The sequence below is a fragment of the Melanotaenia boesemani genome, chromosome 18, assembly GCF_017639745.1.
Source record: "Melanotaenia boesemani isolate fMelBoe1 chromosome 18, fMelBoe1.pri, whole genome shotgun sequence".
NCBI classification, from domain to species: Eukaryota; Metazoa; Chordata; class Actinopteri; order Atheriniformes; family Melanotaeniidae; genus Melanotaenia; species Melanotaenia boesemani.
In genome coordinates this window covers 9,074,082-9,094,461 of record NC_055699.1, presented here as the reverse complement: position 1 = coordinate 9,094,461, position 20,380 = coordinate 9,074,082, and the positions used below count along the sequence as shown (strand labels likewise).

The 20,380-nt window shown below is 39.4% G+C and overlaps 2 protein-coding genes across 7 annotated transcripts in view; one reads left to right on the top strand and one right to left on the bottom strand.

The window, feature by feature from the left end:
• LOC121628925 (SWI/SNF-related matrix-associated actin-dependent regulator of chromatin subfamily D member 3) overlaps positions 1–11,710 on the top strand; it is a 44,258-nt gene extending 32,548 nt beyond the window's left edge. For all 5 annotated transcript variants that reach the window (XM_041968343.1, XM_041968342.1, XM_041968341.1 and 2 more), the window contains 8 exons: positions 163–258; positions 3,253–3,354; positions 3,635–3,796; positions 6,390–6,487; positions 6,788–6,923; positions 8,785–8,907; positions 9,313–9,414; positions 9,503–11,710. In XM_041968343.1, coding sequence (XP_041824277.1) covers positions 163–258; positions 3,253–3,354; positions 3,635–3,796; positions 6,390–6,487; positions 6,788–6,923; positions 8,785–8,907; positions 9,313–9,414; positions 9,503–9,556 — 873 coding nt within the window. In that variant the 3' untranslated portion in view covers positions 9,557–11,710. The remainder of the gene's footprint in view (positions 1–162; positions 259–3,252; positions 3,355–3,634; positions 3,797–6,389; positions 6,488–6,787; positions 6,924–8,784; positions 8,908–9,312; positions 9,415–9,502) is intronic.
• A 3,729-nt stretch (positions 11,711–15,439) lies between these two features.
• chpf2 (chondroitin polymerizing factor 2) lies at positions 15,440–20,115 on the bottom strand. 2 transcript variants are annotated; one of them, XM_041968696.1, is made up of 5 exons: positions 19,049–20,115; positions 18,915–19,009; positions 17,914–18,481; positions 17,611–17,793; positions 15,440–17,236 (listed from the first exon to the last, which is right to left on the bottom strand). In XM_041968696.1, the coding sequence occupies exons 1-5, from the start codon at positions 19,184–19,186 to the stop codon at positions 15,965–15,967; spliced, it is 2,256 nt and encodes a 751-aa protein (XP_041824630.1). In that variant the 5' UTR covers positions 19,187–20,115; the 3' UTR covers positions 15,440–15,964. The 2 variants fall into 2 exon arrangements, with proteins under 2 accessions (XP_041824630.1, XP_041824629.1); XM_041968695.1 differs by having other exon boundaries at positions 18,915–20,115.
• Between the last annotated feature and the right edge of the window lie 265 nt (positions 20,116–20,380).

Genomic DNA, 20,380 nt, shown 5'->3' with positions numbered 1-20,380 from the left:
ATACCTGTTGTCTCATTTTACTTTTGATCTCACTCAGTCTCTTGTGGGTTTCTAATGAGTAACAATGCTGTAAAATAAGACATTTTCTGCTTATGAGTGTTTGATGTACACACATTTGACCCTGGTCATTACTTGACCACCTCTTGTTTGTATGTTTTCCAGCCAGGGAAGCAGAAGAAGAAGTTCTCTTCGTTTTTTAAGAGCCTTGTGATCGAGCTGGACAAAGACCTGTACGGTCCTGACAACCACCTGGTTGAGGTCAGCACAAATACAGCTTCTATGCCCCTTGCACAGAGGAAGAGGCTCATGTTAGAACCACACATGCACCATCTGATCATCGCTTTTTCTACATGCACAAAATGATTACAGAAAAGTCACGTTTTTCAGCAATGTGAAGAGCTTTTGAGATTAACAGGAAGAACAGCACCTTCGAATATTATCATCATGACTTGCTTTTTACGGTTTTAGCAGCTCTTAACAAAATGGTTTTACTAAGAATTGAAGATGTTAATAAAAAAATAGATCTACCCATTTAGTAAATGACTCATCCTCAAAAAAAGTGTCTTTTGGTTGTCAGATACTCAACCTTGTAGCCTTGAAAAGAGACTCAAAAAGTGCAAGCAGTGAATTTTCATGTTGAATGAACTGCACCATGTAGCTTCTTATTAAACACTTTACCATTATTACCTTCTATTTGTGTCCTTGTTCCCTGTAGTTGAGCAACAAACAAGATGCTAACATGTTCATCCTGTCTGCTCACACCTTTGAAAAAAGATCTTATCTGGGCCTTTTCTGGACTGTCAAACTGAAACTTAAGTCATTTCCCATGGAAGACATTTCGATATGTCATAGCAAGAGAAGCACACATGTATTTAATTACGAGTTTGGCTGCACTTCACTGCTGACTTTAACATTATGGACACTCATGTTAAGACGAGCCAAAATGTCTACTGTGGTAATGAACGCTGTTTTATTTTAAAAATTTAATCACAATCAAAGGAGAAAACTGTCATTAGTGGGAAAATTGACACAACTTGAATGCCTGTTCTTTAAATAACAAAACACAGAGAAAAGGTGGTCAGTCTGACAGTGACGTTGCCAACAGAGACTCAAGGAAGTCAAAAAATAGTGTGGTAAGAAAAAAAAGTCCCCTAAAACCACAGACTATTATTCATATCAGTGTTTGTAAGAACGAAAAAAAAAATGCTTCTGGTTGTAGCATCAGTCTGGAGGAAGAAAACTGTTTTGTGCTGCCCGACTTAACTGATTCTGACTTTTGTAAATATGAACGATGCACAAAAATCCATTTTGCTGTTCACATGTAAACCTAGAAACAGATCATTTTACAAACATTGGATTGAACTAAATACTTTCCATTTCCAGACAGATATTAGAAAAACAGGGAAAATTTTAAGATCTGGTAAAGAACTGGTGAAAAGAGTACATGAGCAGGGCCAATATTTAAAGGCTTCTGTACAATTCATCAGAACCAAAGATGGTGCAAATATAGCAAATGTTAGAAATCATCAAATACTAAATAATAATAAAAAAAAAAACAAGGGAATTGAAACTGTGTAGTTATGTTCATTAGCTACTTCCTGCATTACTAATCTTAGTGACATTCTTGCTGCATAGCAGGTTTTTTTTTTTTTTATTTGTAGTGCCCCCCGTTTAAGATGGAGCCAGTTCATCACCTGCATTAACAATTATTCTGCTGTGCTAGAGTCACAGTTTGTCATGAACCATTGACCAGTAACCACATAATAATCATTTAACCTCTTGGCTAAAAACCTATTTTCTCAAAATGTCAAACTTTTCCATAAACAAATTGTACTGTAGATGTAAACTCACTCTTCACCCCATCTGGACGACGTTCGCTGAACAGCATGCTTTCGTAACACTTTATTCCATATCAATAAAGAGCTTTTCTAAGCCGCATAAACCAGTGAATTAGACTTTCCAGTCAGTTAGTCAGGGTCAATGGCAACCTCTTTCAATGAAACTTCTTATTCAGTTTTGTATGGCTAAGCCTCGAAGTTTATTCATCTAAATTGGCCTCGTTAGTTCCTTGTTTTGTCCCTGTTGAATAAATGCAAAATACAACAGATTGAGAAAGTGGACTGCCCTTTCTCTTCTTTAATAAACTGTTTTATATAACAGGAGGAGCCTTTTAAATTTCCCGCATACAAGGTTGTTTAAACATGTAGATGGAGAAAATGGCTACTTACAAACAACCTGCAGTTGCCCTTCACTGTGCACCTCCACAAAAATGTACTGACATTAAAAAATCCACTTCACGAGTTTCAGCATGAAAATTATGACTTCTCAAGGTTCCTCTTTTTAAGAGGGTATTTTATCCTGGCACTCTGGTGCTTCTCTTTGAATGCTTTTTAATCAAAAGAATTTCATTCTACCTTGAGGTGCAATCACCGCTTAAACTATTCTGCACGAGGCAGACGTTGGTTGAAGGAAAGCGTAACTCTTTACTACTTGCCAGTTCACTGTGATGAAGGGAGGGGTTTTTCTCCCCATTTCTGTATGGTTGTGACGTGCAGGCTTAACATGTTTCTGTTATTTCTCTCAAACTTTGCTGATTGTGTGTCTTCAACATTCAGCCTCGCGGTTAAACTTCTGTTGTCTTTGTTGTTGTGGCATGCCGAGCAGAGCTGTTGTGTTGATATTGAACACCTTACCTTACTTACAGCGCTGTCAAGGTAAAAATATGCTGGATTCTGAAATGATTTACTCAATCTTTTGAGTAAATCCACACAAAAAGAAGAAAACTCTTGAGATTCCCAAGTTTCCTTTTTTTTTTTTACAATAATAAAAGTAAAAGGTATGGACATAAAGGAAAGAGTGTTTCTTCTCTGCAGTACCGTAAAGCTGAGGCTAAAAGTCTGACAATAAAACGAAAAATGTGTCTAATCATTGAGTAAACCTGCCAATTTCAGCCACATAGTACTGGCATACAAAAAGTCAGAGGAACACCTTACTGTCCGATTCCTTCAATGTTCACAAATGTTTGTACATAATTAATAGAAATCTGTTTTAATGGTTCCCCATGCATGAACAAGCAAAGACCTTTTAAAAGTTTGGTGTGTAACATTTAGCAGAAATCCAACCTAATATTCATAATGTTTTTATTTTTATATCCATTCATTAACTAAACTTTATATCCTAAAGGAAGCAAACCTTTTAATTTATGTGTCTAAATGTGACTTCACACTTTGAAGTTTCCTTCTGATCTTGCAGTGGCACCGCACGCCCACTACACAGGAGACAGATGGCTTCCAGGTGAAGCGGCCAGGAGACGTGAGCGTGCGCTGCACTCTGCTGCTGATGCTGGACTACCAGGTGAGGGCATCAAGCTATCACTGCACACAAGTTGAATCATAAGTTAGAAATGTGGGGCCAAGTCTTAGCATGAAATCAGCTGCTGTGGTGACAACCTGCAGGCCTCATGTCGCCTTTAACTGTTGGCTTGCAGAAAATCTCCAGAGCATTTCAGACTGTTTCAAACCGGAAATCAGTTCTCAGGCTGGTTTAAGTTGATCATGATGTCAGAGCTGACGTAAAAGCTAAGATGTAGGCAGTCGTACAAAAGTGCTGTAATTCTATTTCGCTGTCTTCACAGCCTCCTCAGTTCAAGCTGGACCCTCGACTGGCTCGCCTTCTTGGCATTCACACTCAGACTCGCTCCTGCATCATCCAGGCACTCTGGCAGTACGTGAAGACTAATAAGCTGCAGGACTCACATGACAAGGAGTACATCAACTGTGACAAGTACTTCCAACAGGTGCAAGACTCTCCATCAACTGCAAAATGTCACAGACAATATGATTTTTCCAGAGAAACTCACTGTGTAATTAAAAATGTGACAAATATAAGTGACAAACACTAAATTTACAGGGCAAGTGTGACTTTAAAAGCTTAACATTTTGGGGTTAATTCTTATGAATATAATTGTAATAACAACCTGACTTGTTGCTCACATAAGCGAGACACATAGGTAACATTTTAAACATTAGCAGTGCAATAAAGTCTGAGCTAATTCATTAGCAGGGAGAACAGTCATGAAGCATTTACCATCCATTTCTAGTCTAAAATGCCTTTGACCTTCAGAACTTACTTAATTCTTTGTGGCATAAATTTAACAAGGTGTTTGAAATATTCCTCAGAGATTTTGCTCCATATCGACATAATGGCATCACATGGTTGCAGATTTGTCAGCTGCGCATCCATCATGAGAATATCCTGTTACCCCACATCCCAAAGGTGCTCTATTGGACTATAGTACCATGAGGGCCATTAGAGTACAGTGAACTCATTGTCCTGTTCAAGAAACTAGTTAGTTGAACTTTTTTTATGCCTAATCTGACGCTGCCATCTGAATGTTACCGTTGAATTTTTGAATCATCAGTCCAGGCATTTTTCCATTTTCTACTGTCCAGTTTTGGTGATCTTGTGTTATTTGTAGTCTCAGTTTCCTGTTCTTAGCTAACAGGAGTGGCACCTGGAGTGGTCTTCTGCTGATGTCCATCTGCTTCATGGATGTGTTCTGCATTCAGAGATGGTGTTCTGGTTGGAACCAGTGGTTGTTTGAGTCATCTGCTGTCTTTCTGTAATCGCCAACCAGTCTGCCCATTCTCTGACTTCTGACATCAACATGCATTTTAGTCCAGACAACTGGCTGCTCGCTGGATATTTTCTCTTTTTCAGACCATCTTGACCATGTTTACATGCCTTGGCTGATTAGCTATGTCTGTTTACAAGCAATTGAACAGGTGACTCTATGTACTTATATAAAATGTAATAATGTCCAGTCTTGGATACAAATGAAAAATACTTCAAGCAGAACCACAAAGTATTTGTAGGCAGTTTATTGAGCATAGAAGTTTAAATTTGATCAGCATCTCCCTGACTCTCCTTGGGTAGGTCTGCAGCTGCACTTGTGATTTTGGCCTCTCCTGACAAGTGATACGACGTCATAACAACAGCTATAATGACAAAAAGTAAAAGAGAAATAAAAAGTAAAAAGGCCCTGACATATCTGTTCTTAGGACAGAGCTCCTTCTAGACATAGATCTCTGACTGCTGGTCTCATATCTGTTGACCTTTTGTTTAATAGACACTTTCTTCATCTCATAAGAATTCTTGGCATTCATTGAGGCACAACAACAAAATCAATAAAGATGAAACAACAGCATAAAACCTGCAGAATTCTTTCAGAAAAACAGAGATGACCCAAAACAAATCACCAGTCAAGGTTAGATTGAAAAGAAAATGCAGCACAAAGCACATCTCAATGAATTCAGACAGATCAGATCTTACTTAACTTAGTTTATATGGCCATGACCAAAGTTGGTGATGTTTTGTTTTTTATTTTTTCTGTGTAATTTGTCATACTTGATAGGTGAAATCATTTTTTCCTTACTAATTTAGGCTATCATTTAACAACTAGATGTGGATCAATTAGGACATATTTTCTTTCCCAGTTCCATATGTAAGGATAACCATGGGTTGACTTGTCTGGACATGTAATCTTAGTGTGAGTTGACTAATTCTGGTCATCATTGGACATTCAAATCATGGCCAATGGATCCTTTCCATACATTCAGAAATGTCAGAATTCTGAGACGTGATCACCTTGGGTTCATGATAGCATTTAATGATTCAGTGAATTTTGCTGACTTGACCGTGCTCTTCCATCCTTCAGGCAGGACTGCACAGCAAACAGACATGTTTAATAATGGAAACCAGTGCAAAACCTCAGGAAGACTTTCTTCTAAAAACAGTTGTCATTCAACGTCATTCATCACTTCATCCACAGATGCAAATTAAACTTCTATCTTACAAAAAAAACTCTGGGGTTAAGCTAATTTAAGGTGGACTGAAGTGAAATGGGAATGTGTCCAGAGGTCTGACAGATCAAAACTGGATTGTTTTGGGTAATCACAAATGCTGCACCCTCCACGCTAAATTAAAAAAACACAACACCTATGATGGCACAACCTGGTTTTTGAGCACCATATGTTACCATCCAGATGATGTTTTTTTCAGGGAGTTGTCTTGTTTATATTAGCAAGACGGCTCCAAACCAGAATCTACGTTGTAAAACAAGGTGTTAAACTGGCCTGTCTTTAATGAGCATGTCTGTTGCATCGTGACAAAAAAAAAAACATGAAAAAAGGTGCAAAATCATAAATCAAGAAAAAAAGAGGGAAGAAGAAAACAACTTCTATTCAAACTGTATTAATGAGACGTTATAAGATGTAACAAGACGTATAAACTTTTTAAAAAAACATAATTTTTCTGTTTCAACATATGTTCACCATGTACTTCTCTGTAGAGCTTATCTTCTAAATGACTGTATTTTCCTTCTGCTGCAGATTTTTGACTGCCCTCGGCTGAAGTTCTCTGAGATACCTCAGCGCCTCACCAACCTCCTTCTGCCCCCCGACCCCATCGTCATCAACCATGTCATCAGGTACATAATCTCTCTTTACCATAAAATCAGGCAGCAGACGTCAAAGCAAAGTGGCAAAAAAAGTAAAGACCAAATACCTTTGTGTGTATGTCTTTGTATTTGTAGAAAAAGATTTGATTCAAAAACCTTTATCCTGTTGTCCTTTGTATTCTTAGAAGGTGGAAGAGATTTCACCTAAGGATTTATTGAAATCTCTCCTTCTCGATTCGGAAAGCACATCTCTCTTGCTGCTCCTCTATAAATTTACATTTTACTCCCCTACATCCTTTTGACTACATCTCTCGTTTTCATCCCTCTCAGTGTGGACCCCAACGACCAGAAGAAGACGGCATGCTACGACATCGACGTGGAGGTGGAAGACCCCCTAAAGGGCCAGATGAGCAGCTTCCTTCTCTCCACTGCAAACCAGCAGGAAATCGCCTCACTTGACAACAAGGTGAACTTGTCTCTGAGTATGCCCTCTGAATTCAGTCTTTGATGCTGCGCACCCCACGGCTCGTTCAATGTCACACTGAGGTGATGAAACATGGGAGGAACATATTTTATTGGATATAATTCAATGTGGGAACTGCTTTATAGCAGTAGTTTGCTTGCAGTGAATTTCACACCTGATTGTGTTAAATGTTGGAGCTGTTCATGTTTGACAAAGATTCATGTCTTACTGATGCATTTGAACCTTTTAGCTGAAGTTGCTGCAGTGAATGAGCAGGAAGCAAAGGACAAATAACTTAATACTGCAGTACAGCTTTTATTATTTGATGTTTTTCACCAGGTTACATTTGCACAATGGCAGGGGTGTACCTGTCCAATTACTTTTGGTCCTATAAACAGCCCTTAAACAGTTAAAGTAGTTTTTCTTTTATTAAGCACCTTGAACCAAAGCAAAAAGTCTGCATTTTAGTCACATCTTGGTTGTTATATTGAGCAGCCACTGATGTGGTGTATGAAGGCAAAATTGTAATAAATGATGTCATCTGTTGCATTTTAATTGAAAAGACACTTCCTATGAATGGAGGACTTTTGGGAGGTGTTTTCCCTGACCTTCTCAAAGTACTGAGGGAGCAGATTTATTCCTAAAATGTCCCTTGTCTAAAGGTTTTACTTCTGATAACACCAAGGCTTGCAGCGCTGAGCATTTCTAATTAGTTGAGTATTTCTACCTTTTTGTCCCTGTCATCTAACTTTTAATCTCCATCATAGCAACAAAAGATCCAACTTGAATTTTTACCACAAGGAGAGTCATCACTTTTTGCTTCCACAATGTTCAAACTTGACCATTCACCCAGTTCTACTGCATTTGAAATGACTTAGTAGAAAATAACAGCAAAACAAAGCAATAAATGTTTATCTCTGATTATTTCACAGCAGATATGTGTAAATAAACTGTAGAAATGTGTGACATAAGCAGATTTTGAATGAATTCAGCTGGTTTCACTGCTGTGTTTATGTTCTGCAGTGTGCCCTGCAGCACCAGCACAGCAGTGTCTGGACTTTTTTACTAATCAGTTGACTTACTTTACTTAAAATTCCCTACATTAAAGGCGTTGGTGTAACTGCAGAAAACCTTGGTGTGAAAGAACCTTTTAGGTTCTTGGAAAAAGCTTGTGGGCAAAGTACTGGATACTTGGTCAAAATGTTTCTTTGTCCAAATACTTCTGGACATGACGTTGTTTATACTAGCTCATCATGGACACAGTAATAATGTTGCAAGAAAAAAAAAAATCCCTTTCATCACCTTCCTGAGTGTAAATACTGCTTACATTTACAGGATTTCTTTAGCTTTCTCACAATTAAATTGAAAATGTTTTGACGCTACATTTATTTTTATTGTTTGAGCTTCACAGAATGATGAAAAACTAGAAGTTACAGTAAGTTTTATAGCTATTTATAAAGCACATGACTGAATAAGAGCTCTTAGTGATATAATTAATCACCTAATATGACCTGGAGCCATTTATATGGCAGAAAAATGATGAACTGGTATATTTAAGACATTTCAAATAAGAAGTGAATTCTCATTTGTGTAGTAGGTCCTAAAAATGGCTGTACTCCTAATTTCTTCTAGATTCAGTCTTTTTGATGGATAAAATATAAATGCCAGAATATAAACAGTGACATATGAGAAACTAGGTCCTTTAAACCTGATTCCAGAGTATTAGCCAATCAGAAGCAGACAGACTGTTAATATCTGCTCAACTTTCCTGCCTTAGATTTCTGCAACCGTCACACTCAAGGTCACCACCTTCCAGAGAAGAGCTTCTTGTTTATTGATGTTAACATTTTATTTTTTTTTCCAGATCCATGAGACCATTGAGTCCATCAACCAACTGAAGATCCAGAGGGACTTTATGCTCAGCTTCTCCAGAGATCCCAAGGGCTACATTCAGGACTGGCTCAAATCCCAAAGCAGAGACCTTAAGGTTCAGTTGTTCTATTTCTGCATTCACACACATTGTTTTCATTCCTCTGACAGCAGAAAGTTAAGTCTTTTGCATGCGTGAGTGTGAGGTAAAGGCTGAAAACTCAGTCATGGATTTATACCAGTGAAGATGACACAAGTTACTACTTGGTGCTTCTATAAATTGTACATTATACTTACTGCTTGAAAACACATTTTAAAACAGATCAAATAAAACCCTCAAAGTTCTGCTAGCGCCCTCTAGAGGCTGCAGTTTGTCAATTTTTGATTAGCTCATATTTTCAGTACCTGGTGTAAATCACATGTAAAACCCTGCTTATCAAGCAAACAAATCATGTTAAAAACATTTCTGATGCTGTTTTAAAAAATCCTAGAAAATGCTGTTTGTGCTTTTTGTTGTTGGCAGTTAATGACAGACGTAGTGGGGAACCCTGAGGAGGAGAGGAGGGCGGCGTTTTACCATGAACCCTGGTCCCAGGAGGCCGTCAGCCGTTATTTCTACTGCAAGGTGAAGAAGCAGCACCTCTGTGTCTTTTACAAACTTCTTTACAGCTACGCAGTATTCATTGTTTTACTTCTTGTGTCCCCCATGACAGATTCAGCAGAGGAGACAGGAGCTGGAACAGGCCTTAGCGGTTCGCAACACCTAAGCAGAGGCCCCTCTGAATTTCTGCATATGACTTCAGAGCTGTGTGTGTCTGTATGTGTGTGTGTGTGTGTGTGAGGCCATCACTGAAGTCTAGTGAAATGTTAAATCTTTAAAAGTATTAACTAAACTAAAAGAAATGTTCATCGTTCAGTTTCTGATCAGTGTTTTTGACTTTAACAGCCACCATGTGCATGTATGAGAGCCAGAACTCAATGTGTCCACTTCTTTTGTCCCCTTTTGGACCACAAAGACTTAAAATCATCAGCTGTTGTCCCTCTGTGGCAATGCTTTGTAAATATATCACAAGGAAAGGACAAATCTTCAACCAGCTGCTCACACACTGCTGCGTTTCTAGACTCAAACATTTCATGAAGTGAAACAGTTACTGTCAGTTCTCACATTGCTCTGAGTAAGTCCTTTTTACGTTGTCCAAGTCATCATAGATTTTATTTTATTGTGTGATTTGAAGTGTGACTGTGCATTTTATCTATTTTGAGTGTTTCTGCAAGGTTAATTAACAACACCAGCAAAGCTGAGATTACGGTGTGGCACATTGAGTGGCTGCAGAGGTGTAGATTTCATTCATTTTCAGTTTAAATCAGTAACAAAATCCCCAATATGTCTTTCACCAGACGAAGAGACTTCTGAACTGAAGTATTACCACGTTATCCGCTCTGTGTCTGTTCATAGTGGTGTTAAATGAAGGAGATTACAAGTGTTGAAGATCATAATTGTCTTAACTTAATGACTAAAAAGAAAAAAAAGAAAAAACATGGCTCTATGTGTCAGGCCCTGTTGACTGATTTGTTACTCATTGCCTCCTTTTTTTATGCTCAGAAGGTGTTACCAAAGGCTGCAACAAGAAGAAGAACATGATCACTGAAGTAGAAGTGGACAAGAACACAGAACTGGGCTTAAATACATCTGATCAGTCATTTTTCCCAATAACCTTTAACCACTTAAGCTCTGTGTTTTTGGGCTTTTTGTCCATTTCTACATTTTTTCATGTTTTTCTCATAAAAAAAAGATTTTTTTTTTATGTAGAGATGTGAATGTAAATATGTATTTGTGTCCTTTAAAGGGCCAGTTGTACATTATACAACGGAATCCATGTTTTTTTTGGTTTGTTTTGTTTTTGGGAGGAGTTACATGTTGCAGTATGAGAGCTCCATGAATTTTGAATTAGTAGAGCAGGAATGTTAGTGTTCCTCTGTGTGCTGTCTTGGCTTTGGGGTGGTTTATTTTAGGTCCATCCCTTATCTGTCGTGGGAGCTGCAACAAAATCGACCTCCTTCACTTGCGTTCTCAGTAGCTGTAACACAAAATATAATCTGCACCAATCTCATTTTACACCCTTTTTTAAATGACACTTGACTTTTATGTATATGTTGTACTGTCAGATGGAAATTTTTTTCCCAGCAGTTTCTAGATCGGAACCTTTTGGGGGTTTCTTTGCACTGTGCTGTAACTCTGTCGGGACTCTCTCTGTCAAGGGTGAGCCCCCTTTTTATTATCCCAGTGTCCATGAAAAGTGATTTCACGATAACCTATGCATGCTCCATGGACATTGATACATCCGATGAGACAGTATCTGTAAATATAAAAAGCCGGCATAGCAGTGTGCATGATGAGCGCGGACTCAGCACATTTGTTGAAATGCCTTCTGGAAACTCTGTTTGCCAAAAATGACTTGCCCAACCAGCAACTAACTGTAGGTGTGATTTATTTTCTGAGCTGTGTTTTTGTTACTAAATTATATTAACTGCACTCTAGAGGAGAAACAGTAGTCATAGGTCGTGTCTTGGTCCTGTGTCTGAGCTGGAGTGGTTTTTCTTTGTACGGCCAGGGCATTCTTATTGTTGTCACTGAATCGTCAGCCCCCTCATCTGGAGGAAACAAGAGTTGTGACTCCTCAGCTTTGAGCAGCTTGGTAATCAGAGTCTTTCATTACTACTGTGTCTTCTGTTACTCACATATTGTTGACATGTTTGTCTAAACCCCTGCATGTGTTTCTGAAGAGTGGGAGCTGCTCTTTCCCTCTGTTTACACTGAGGGTCACCAACATGGAGATTATAGTATACACAATAATACTGTATATCTGTAAAGGGTTTGGTGATTATGCCCTACAAAAATAAAAAACAAAAAAAAAAACACACACACAAAAAGAAAAGGGAAAACAGCTGTGACACTGCAAGACAGTCTGGATGTAAATAAAGAAGCGCTTGCCAAAGTTTGTATATGCCATGACATCTGATGTGTCTTTTTTCATCTCTAAGTGTAACGACTGTGTGCTCAAGACTAATTTTACTTCATGATCCATGATGTAATGTCCTACGCTGCAAAAAATAATTACATATTAAACTCACAATATCAAATCAAACTTTATTTATAAAGCACTTTTCATGCTGGGGCAAAACAAAGTGCTTTATATGAAAAATCTATTTATGCATGTTATAAAAAACAAGCCTTTTCACAAATCAAAAGAGACTACATAACAAAAACAAAAAAAAAGTCAGTCTTTCATATAGTTGCACGCACAAACGTGCATATATACACACAAAGCAGATACACCCCCGACCCCCATTCTGAGCATGACTCCTTGATTTCTGTCTCTGTGCTAAAAGTAGTAACATCTGGCTTGATGCTGCTGTGAGGAAACAATATCATGGGGATCCATCCACACCAGGAGTCAGTCCACCCATGTCCTACAGCGGCTGCCATCATGGCAACCACCCTGATCAGGGTTAGTAAGATAAAATTAAAAATAGCTTACGATCAAAAAAAAAATTTGTTAAAAGCTAAGCTAAAAAGGTAGGTCTTAAGCCTCTTTTTAAAAACATCCAACAGTCTCTGCAGCCCTGAGGCTTTCTGGCAGACTGTCCCACAGACGAGGGGCTGTAACAATGGGAAGAGGCCTCGCCGTATGTCTTGGTCCTCACCCTTGGAACAATGAAAAAACCGCTACCAGAGGATCTCAGGGTCCGTAAGGGTTCATAATTTAAAAAGCAAGTCGGATAAATAAGAAGGCCCAAGACCATTAAGACATTTATAAACCACTAAAAGAACCTTAAAATAAATACACTTTATTAGGTACATCTGTTCAATTATTTGGTAACACAAATAGCTAATCAGCCAGTCATATGGCAGCCACTCAATAAATTTAGTCATGGTTAAGACGACTTGCTAAAGTTCAAATGAGAGCAGCAGAATGAGAAAAAAATTTGATTTAGGTCATTTTAAACATGGCATGGTTGTCATCTGAGTATTTAAGAAATTGCTGATCTACTGAGATTTTCACACACAACCATCGTTTGGGTTTACAGAGAATGTTCTAAAAGATAAAATATCCAATTAGTCCCTTTAGTATTAATTGTTTAAACACCACAACCTACCTGAGTATTGTTGCTGCCCATGTCCATCCCTTTATGACGACAGTGTAGCATCTTCTGATGCTACTTCCTGCAGGTAATGTAAGAGTTATTTGTACTTGAAAGGCTACCACAGTCACCAGATCTCCGTCCAATAGAGCACTTTTGGGGTGTAGTGGATCATCATGGATGTGCAACCGACAAATTTGCAGCAACTTTGTGATGCCATCATGTCAATATGGAGCAAAATCTCTGAGAAACGTTTCCAACACCTTGTTGAATTCATACCACCAAAAAATAAGTCAGCTTTGAAGACAAAAGGGTCCACCCAGTACTAGCAACATGTACCTAATAAAGTGTGGAGTGTAAAAAGTTGCTTAACTTTTAAATGTTTTACACGAAATTCCTTTTAACAATAAGTGAAATAAATTGTTTCAAGAAGCCCAGTGAATTCTGCACTTCTCTAAAACAAAAACATTTCATTGTTTATAGTATAATTTTAATCTGGGTTTAAATGTCATTTAACAGTTCAGTATTTAATTCAAAACCAGTTCTCATTTTTTCCGACTCTTTCTTAATGTAAAAGGTGAGAATAAACTATTATTACAACCATTTGTCTAATTTGTCAAAAACTGGAACCTTAAAATAAGTAAGAAGTACTGTTTATTTTTATTTATAGTTTTTAGAGATTAAAATGAGAAAACTTTTCCTATGTATTTAGAAAAATGCACGATCCAGCTTTAACTTAAAAATAATTTGGTTTCATTATATCAACAATAAATATATACATAAATATAAAAAAATAAAAAATAAAATTAGTTCACCAAAATAAAGTTTTAATGGTTGTATTCCACATAAATACTCTAGTAATTTCACCTTGAAATGTCTTGATTAAAATATTTACTTTTCAGGAAAAGATTAACTGAAAAGAATGAAAATGGTTATCCATTTGTTTTTGTTTTTTTTTCTTTTTTTTTTAAATACTTTACTCAATTCATGGTCACAAGGGGGCAGAGTCTATCCCAAGAGCTCTCAAGTGGGATACAAACCCAGTCAGGTCCGTGGTCCATTACAGGGCTTACAATGAGATAAATGAGACAAACAGCTATTTATGTTCACACTCATTCCTAAGGGCAGTTTAGTTTATCACCCGTCAACCGAACACTCTGGTTTTGGACTGTAGGAGGAAGATGAAGGAAAGAACTCACACATCTACAGGGGAAACTGCAGAGTTCTTTTAAACCCTGTGATAAAAATCTTTATATCAACTGCTTTTGCATATGAACCAGACCTGAAATGTTCTGGAGTAATGAGATGTGAGACTTTCTGCAGATTTGCACTCAGTCAAGTTGAGATTTAGAATTAAATTACTTCTCTAACATGTCTATTCAGTAGAAAAAAAAGACGTTAAAATTGAAACATCACATTTACACTTGTACTATTAAATAAAGGAATGCGCTAGTGCACGTTGATAATAAGAGGTCAGATATTTCTTTTCTTGTCTGTAGTTTCTGGGTCAACATGCAGAAAAAAGAAAATGGTTTAATGTGGTCACAGACCTGCCTGCAGTAAATTTTCCAAGCAGACCGTGTGAGCTGAGACATGTTTCTTTATACAAGGGCTTCATGACTAATGCTTATAAATTACATTTTTCTAAAGATTCTGCAGGGTGGTACAGTTCTACTGCTACGGGAATTCGGCTGGATGATCATGAATATGGCTGCCTGGGCCTGCACTAAAAGAGTACTTACACTTTGCATCAGCATGTGTTGATTTTGAGCTCCGACTTGTCAGTGGGTTATGTTTTCTACGTGAGCTAGCCGTTCTGCAGAGCAGGCAGACAAGCATTTCATTGTTTCAGTCCAAGCAGGTGGAGGCCTTCCTTTCCACTGTGAACGGCAGAAGTGCTGGAACACAGATTGCAGCCCCGCTCCCACCTTAAGAGTTTCTTTCACTTTGCTGATGCCCTATTCTTCTGAGCCACCCCCCAACTCCTCACATGGGGGTGTTGTTGGGGTGAGGAAGGTAAAGGGGCCTCAGTGCAATCTTTTCACCCCATCAATGAAGAGAGGCATTCAGTGTCGCTGTCAGCGTTAACCACCTACACTGGGACACACTTTGGCTACGTAGGCACAGGCCTCCCTCTGAGCACTGGGTTCACTTCTCTCCCCACAGACGTGTGCAGAACAAGCTGCCAAAACTCAGGGAGGCCTGGGCAGGGGAGGAGATTTTCTGACTTAATGCAAGGAGACGAGGCGGGGTGGGCTGCTTGGGAACAAACTGTCCACTACCTCCAGTTGCTGCAGTACAACACTTAAAGGAGTACAAGATGCAAAACTCTGAATCTAAGCATGCCATCAAGATGAACAAAATGTTTCTGCCATATTGTCTGTTCTACAGCTCTGCTAAGAAGATGAAGGACACCCTACAGACAAACACAAAAGCTACTGTTAATCTAATGAAACTTTAACACTTTAACTTCACTCTTATGATAAATAAAGAAACAACTCCGAGCATAAATACCACTCTTTAATACCCCTTAAAAAAGAACATATCTTAAAGAAAAGGCAGCCAATGGCTCCAGCTTGTTTCAGTATTATTTTTCACATCTTCACAAAGGAAGACTTATGGCTCAAGTATTTTTAACATTTAATTAACAATAAAGGCCTTTGTTCATGTTACATCAGACAAGTCTTAAAAATAGTAAATATAAATACTGTCACTCACCTTTTGTGAGAAAACATCAATGGCAGGAATACAAGTAACAGCTCCTCAGTATGTCTGTTCAGGGAGTGACACCTCCATGACTCATTGCTCATTGCTGTCTAGACATTACACATTTAAAGTTACAGATTCATAAGTCAAAAGTTCTCGTACCAAGCAGGATTTTTCAGCTGCAGGAAGCAGAGGAATCCGTACTGACATCTTTCTACCCTTTACCAGGGTGAGAATTTCAGTTTCTGGATGAAAAGAAGCCAGGTGTATTTTATTCCAGGTGGTTTTTGAGGTTTCAGTGCTCTCAAAGCTGCACAGTCTTACCCTTATGTGCTGTTAGCCTGTTCCTGCTCAAACAGAGCCATTGCTAGATGTGAACGTGACCCCAGACTCTCCAGGTTGCTGAGGATGCACCGGTGGTAGATGTCCTCGCTGAACCTAGGGTTGCACGCTCGCCGCATGTATTTCTGGATAAGCGCGGGCTCCACGGCTCTGAACACATGCAGGCCTGAGTAGCGGACAAATATGTCATAAACGTCCATGCTTTCCAGCAGCTCCTCGTTGTCTAAAATGTCTGCGGCCATTTTGGTCCGGGCACTCATGTAGTCCGCGTTGTAAAAGCAGGCCTCATCAAAGACATGCCGGTCAAAGTGTCCGTCTCGCAGTGACTCTGAAGCGAACGAGGAGGAGGCAGAGGGCTGCTGGTCACGGTAGATCACAGCAGGGTTGTACTCTTGGAAGTGAATGGGAAAGAAAACCTGCCAGTTGCTAATGGAGTTCATTCTGCAGCGGTTCAGGAAGTCTGAGTTGACCTCTGTCCATATGCTTGCCAGGAAAAATAAAGTGTCTACAGGGTGTTTCTTAGAGATGATGTCCATCAGCTTAACTTGTGAGGGCACCTCAGTCTTCACGCTAATCCATGGGATCTTAACATCTCCATAGCGTTTCTCCACTTCCGCAATCATAGCCTTTATGCCGGCAAACACATCAGTCTGACTGACTCGCTGTGCATCAAAGGGATCATAGATGAACAGGAAGGTCAGTAAAACATTATCATGAGTATCCAAGGTGTTCATCACGTACATGTCGAGGAAGTTACCAACATAGTCCTGGTCTTGGGCAGTGACAGGCAGGATGACCTGCACCCGTGTTGCCTCTGTCACATAAGGCATCGGAATAATCTCAACAGCACTAAGAGGTCGTAACAGGTTGACCCGCTTGGCAATGACCTGACTGTGACCTTTCTGGGTGAAGGCCTCCAGGGCGAGGTCCAGTATATACTCCATACCACGTGTAGGATCAAACCGCCGGTAGCCATTAAGTAGTCGCCGCTTGCGGAAGCGAAGCTGCGGCTGGTAGCGCTCATTCAGGCGCCCCACTGCAATCTCTAGTATTGCGCTGACATCAGCTCGATCTGCCCCTCTCATCTCACACTTGGGTGAGCTGTCGATGCAGGAGTAAATATGCTCTTCTGTGAAGTAATCCCAGTTGATGACCTCAAAGCGGGTTTTGGGTTTGAAGGGAGGGTTGATTCCTACAGGCCATGTTACTCCAGCCTTACCCTCTGGTGTCAGGTCACTCAGGTTGCTGATCTGCATCTGATGAGCACACACAAACAAAACTAGTTAATATAAAATCAAAGCCAAAAAAGAGCCATATCAAAACTGCATAAAGATGTTTGATGGTGTTATGTTTAAAGCCAAACAGATCAAGTATTCATATGCAAATTAAGGCTTCTCAGACAGATCATACTGAGAACTAGATGACTCTAGAATATTCATGTCCAAACAAAATACTTAACTCCTCATCTTGCCTTTTTCACCTGTATAAATATTCTATCTGTCAGGAAATCAGTGGGTGAAGGCGAGGGGAAAACAAACTGCTTACTTTCAGTCCCATTATATACTAAACATGCATAAAATGTGTATCTGAGAGATGTAAAGAAAAAAAAAACATATGAAGTGTTTCAAACCTGTAGCTGCTGAATCTGCTGGTAGGTCCATTCAAGCTCAATGTGGCTGAAGCGTTTGTGTAAACGGTACATAAGATTTGGTTCTGATACAGGATGGACTGTGAAGGCATTTTTAAACTGAATACTGTCTTCACGCTCTGGATCTGCATTTTTTCCAAGCTCAAAGTAATGGTACGTCATCTCCTGTGGGTCAAAGAATATTTCGAGAATTAAATTAAATATTAGAAAAGCGGATATTCTTCTAAATGAACCAATACAAAAAGACACTGAACCAGTTTTTGGTGCATCTTTTTGTGTTGTTACCTGGTGCGTCTCCACACAACTCAGACCAAGGTAGTCAATAATGCAGCGGCCCAGCCATTCATCAGGTCTCACGCTGAGGATGTCATTACGACAGGTATCAAGATGTGGCTGTAGGCGGGCCAGTAGACTGCGGGACAGCAGGTACCCGTAGCCCCCGTGGCAGTAACGAGCTTTCTCCTCCCCTCCAATGAACTCCTCCGCCCTGCCCATGTAAAGGTCCTGACCTGCACTAAGGTGACCCACCAGTTCTGAAAGACGATCTGCCTGCATATAGGTGTCATCCTGGGCTAACAGGAACCAGTCGTAGTCTGAGCCATAATGCTGATGTAGGTGGCGCACTGTCTCGTACATAAGCCACACTGGCCGGTCGTCACCATGGGCAACCACCGTCATGCCATGAGGCACCTTATTGGGGCTGCGTAGGCCCGTGAAGAAAAAGGTACGGTGGAAGTGGTGAGCAACTGTGCGGTTCACAGCCACAGCCAGTGTGTTGAGGGTGGCCCGAGAGGTGAGTACGCCCACCAGCAGTCGATCTCTGATGCCCAGCTCAGTGTGGATATATCGAGTTCTGGATGACATAAAATCAAAGCAAACAATGAGACCGACAAGAAAGTTTATTTCAATTACAAGCTGTACAAATTTCATCTGCATTCTTGTTTGTGATCTGAATAGGCTAAAACAAAATAATAATGGCAGTCTTTTTCTATTCAGCAATGGATTAACAAAAAAAAAGATGAAAGAAAAAGATTGTTGCAATGGATCAATAAATATCAACCTTATAAACAGAGGACTGCTTAATGTAAATCATCAGAATTTCTTGTTTTAAAGAAAATCTGATCAGATATACTGTTGCAATTTTAATCAGTGTTATTAAATGTAATGAAGAGTCAGTTGCTGAATGTGTTTTTATTTTTTTTAACTGAAAGTTCTTTTTTTTTTTATAAGAGAGACGGTCATTTTAACACCCTGAAAACAGTGAAAAACTTTTCAACCTTTCTTACCTGAGGACTTTCTTGTGTGGCTTGTTTGGGTCCTTGTGATATGGCACTATACGTGGCTGAAAGTCTTCATCTCCTGCTCCATCTCTACTGTCTCTTAGGGCGTCTCCTCTGCCCAGGAAGAGCCTACCTTTGCTCAGCTCATCTCCACATGGGTCATCAGTATCCCCTTGTGTCCAGGACACCATCAAAAGGCTGAGACTACATCCCAGAGACAGCCCGAGGATCAGGGGTAAAGCTGGCCTGAACAGGGCCAGAAACGAGGAGAGACGCATGTTTGGCAGTTATGAGCTGCACCTAAAAAGAAGGGGGGAAATAGCAGCGCTCGATGGGCCAAAACGTCTTCTCTGACCTAATACATTTTAAACATAATTTAGCTAAATAGCAAGAAGAAATTAAGTTTGCTTAAACGCAAAGAAAGTTGTCTTTATTAGTTAATTTCTCCGCCCATTCGATAATACAGCTTACTAATACATGAAGATTTCAAAATATGAAAACTGTATTTTTATCTATAGCATTACTTAAGATGTATTAACTATGTAGCTACCGATTTAAACAACTTAGTTGTATTAAAAGAATACATACGTGGAACTATCTTAACATAATTAATAACTGCTCTCCAAAAGCTTCAGCTGGTTAGGTTAATCATTATACACCGCGTAACGTTACTCGGAGTATTCAGCACTTTTGGAGCAAACTTTATGTTAATTAGCTGAACTAATTTTGGCTAGCGTTAACGCTAACAGCTACTTTCAAAGTCAGCTAACTATGTTAGCTGGGTGCTAAACGCAACATTGTAAAGTTGGCAGTTTGAGTCAACGTTAATTTAATTAGCGCTATGAAAATCGAAGCAAAGCGGCTCCAAAGTTTTGGTCTCCACATCTAAAATGATATCCTCTGTAATGTGTCGGAGGAGCAAACATCAAAGAGCAAGCTAGCGAGCTAGCATCTCGTCCCTTGTTTTAATGCAGACACGACGATCCACCTCCACGAACCCTGACAGTAAGGCAGAGATCCCATTTTTCGTCGTTTATACAGGTAAAAACCCATCAAGCACAACAATAAATATGTCGTCCATTATCGACAGTTTCTTCCACTTCCTCAAAAAAATACTGCCACACACACACAGTGTAGAAACGGCGTCCGTCTCGCGTCGTTTTCTGTTTCATCATCCCTTCCTGAATGAACTGCTGCTGCTGCTGCTGCTGCTGCAGCATCACCTCTGATCATTCAACTGACCTGTGCTGCTCAGCGATAACGATACAGAACTTTAAAGGTCCGGCCAAGCCATAGATTATATTAATATAGCAAATTATCTTTTCCACCTATTTTAATGTTTAAACCTTTCTAATAATGTGTATTTAGTAACCTTATGAATATGATTCAATCAAAGTATGCCATTCATCTATCACACTTGTGTCTTTAATTTAAAAACTGTTTTATATATATATATTGTGTGTTGTTCATAG

Excerpts from the sequence above, each read along its gene's own strand:
- chpf2 (XM_041968695.1), bottom strand. The coding sequence starts at position 19,186 with ATGCGTCTCTCCTCGTTTCTGGCCCTGTTCAGGCCAGCTTTACCCCTG. Across the intron at positions 17,794-17,913 it reads GTTGTGTGGAGACGCACCAG|GAGATGACGTACCATTACTT; the intron begins GTAACAACACAA and ends TTTGACCCACAG. Across the intron at positions 17,237-17,610 it reads AGCAGATTCAGCAGCTACAG|ATGCAGATCAGCAACCTGAG; the intron begins GTTTGAAACACT and ends TGTGCTCATCAG.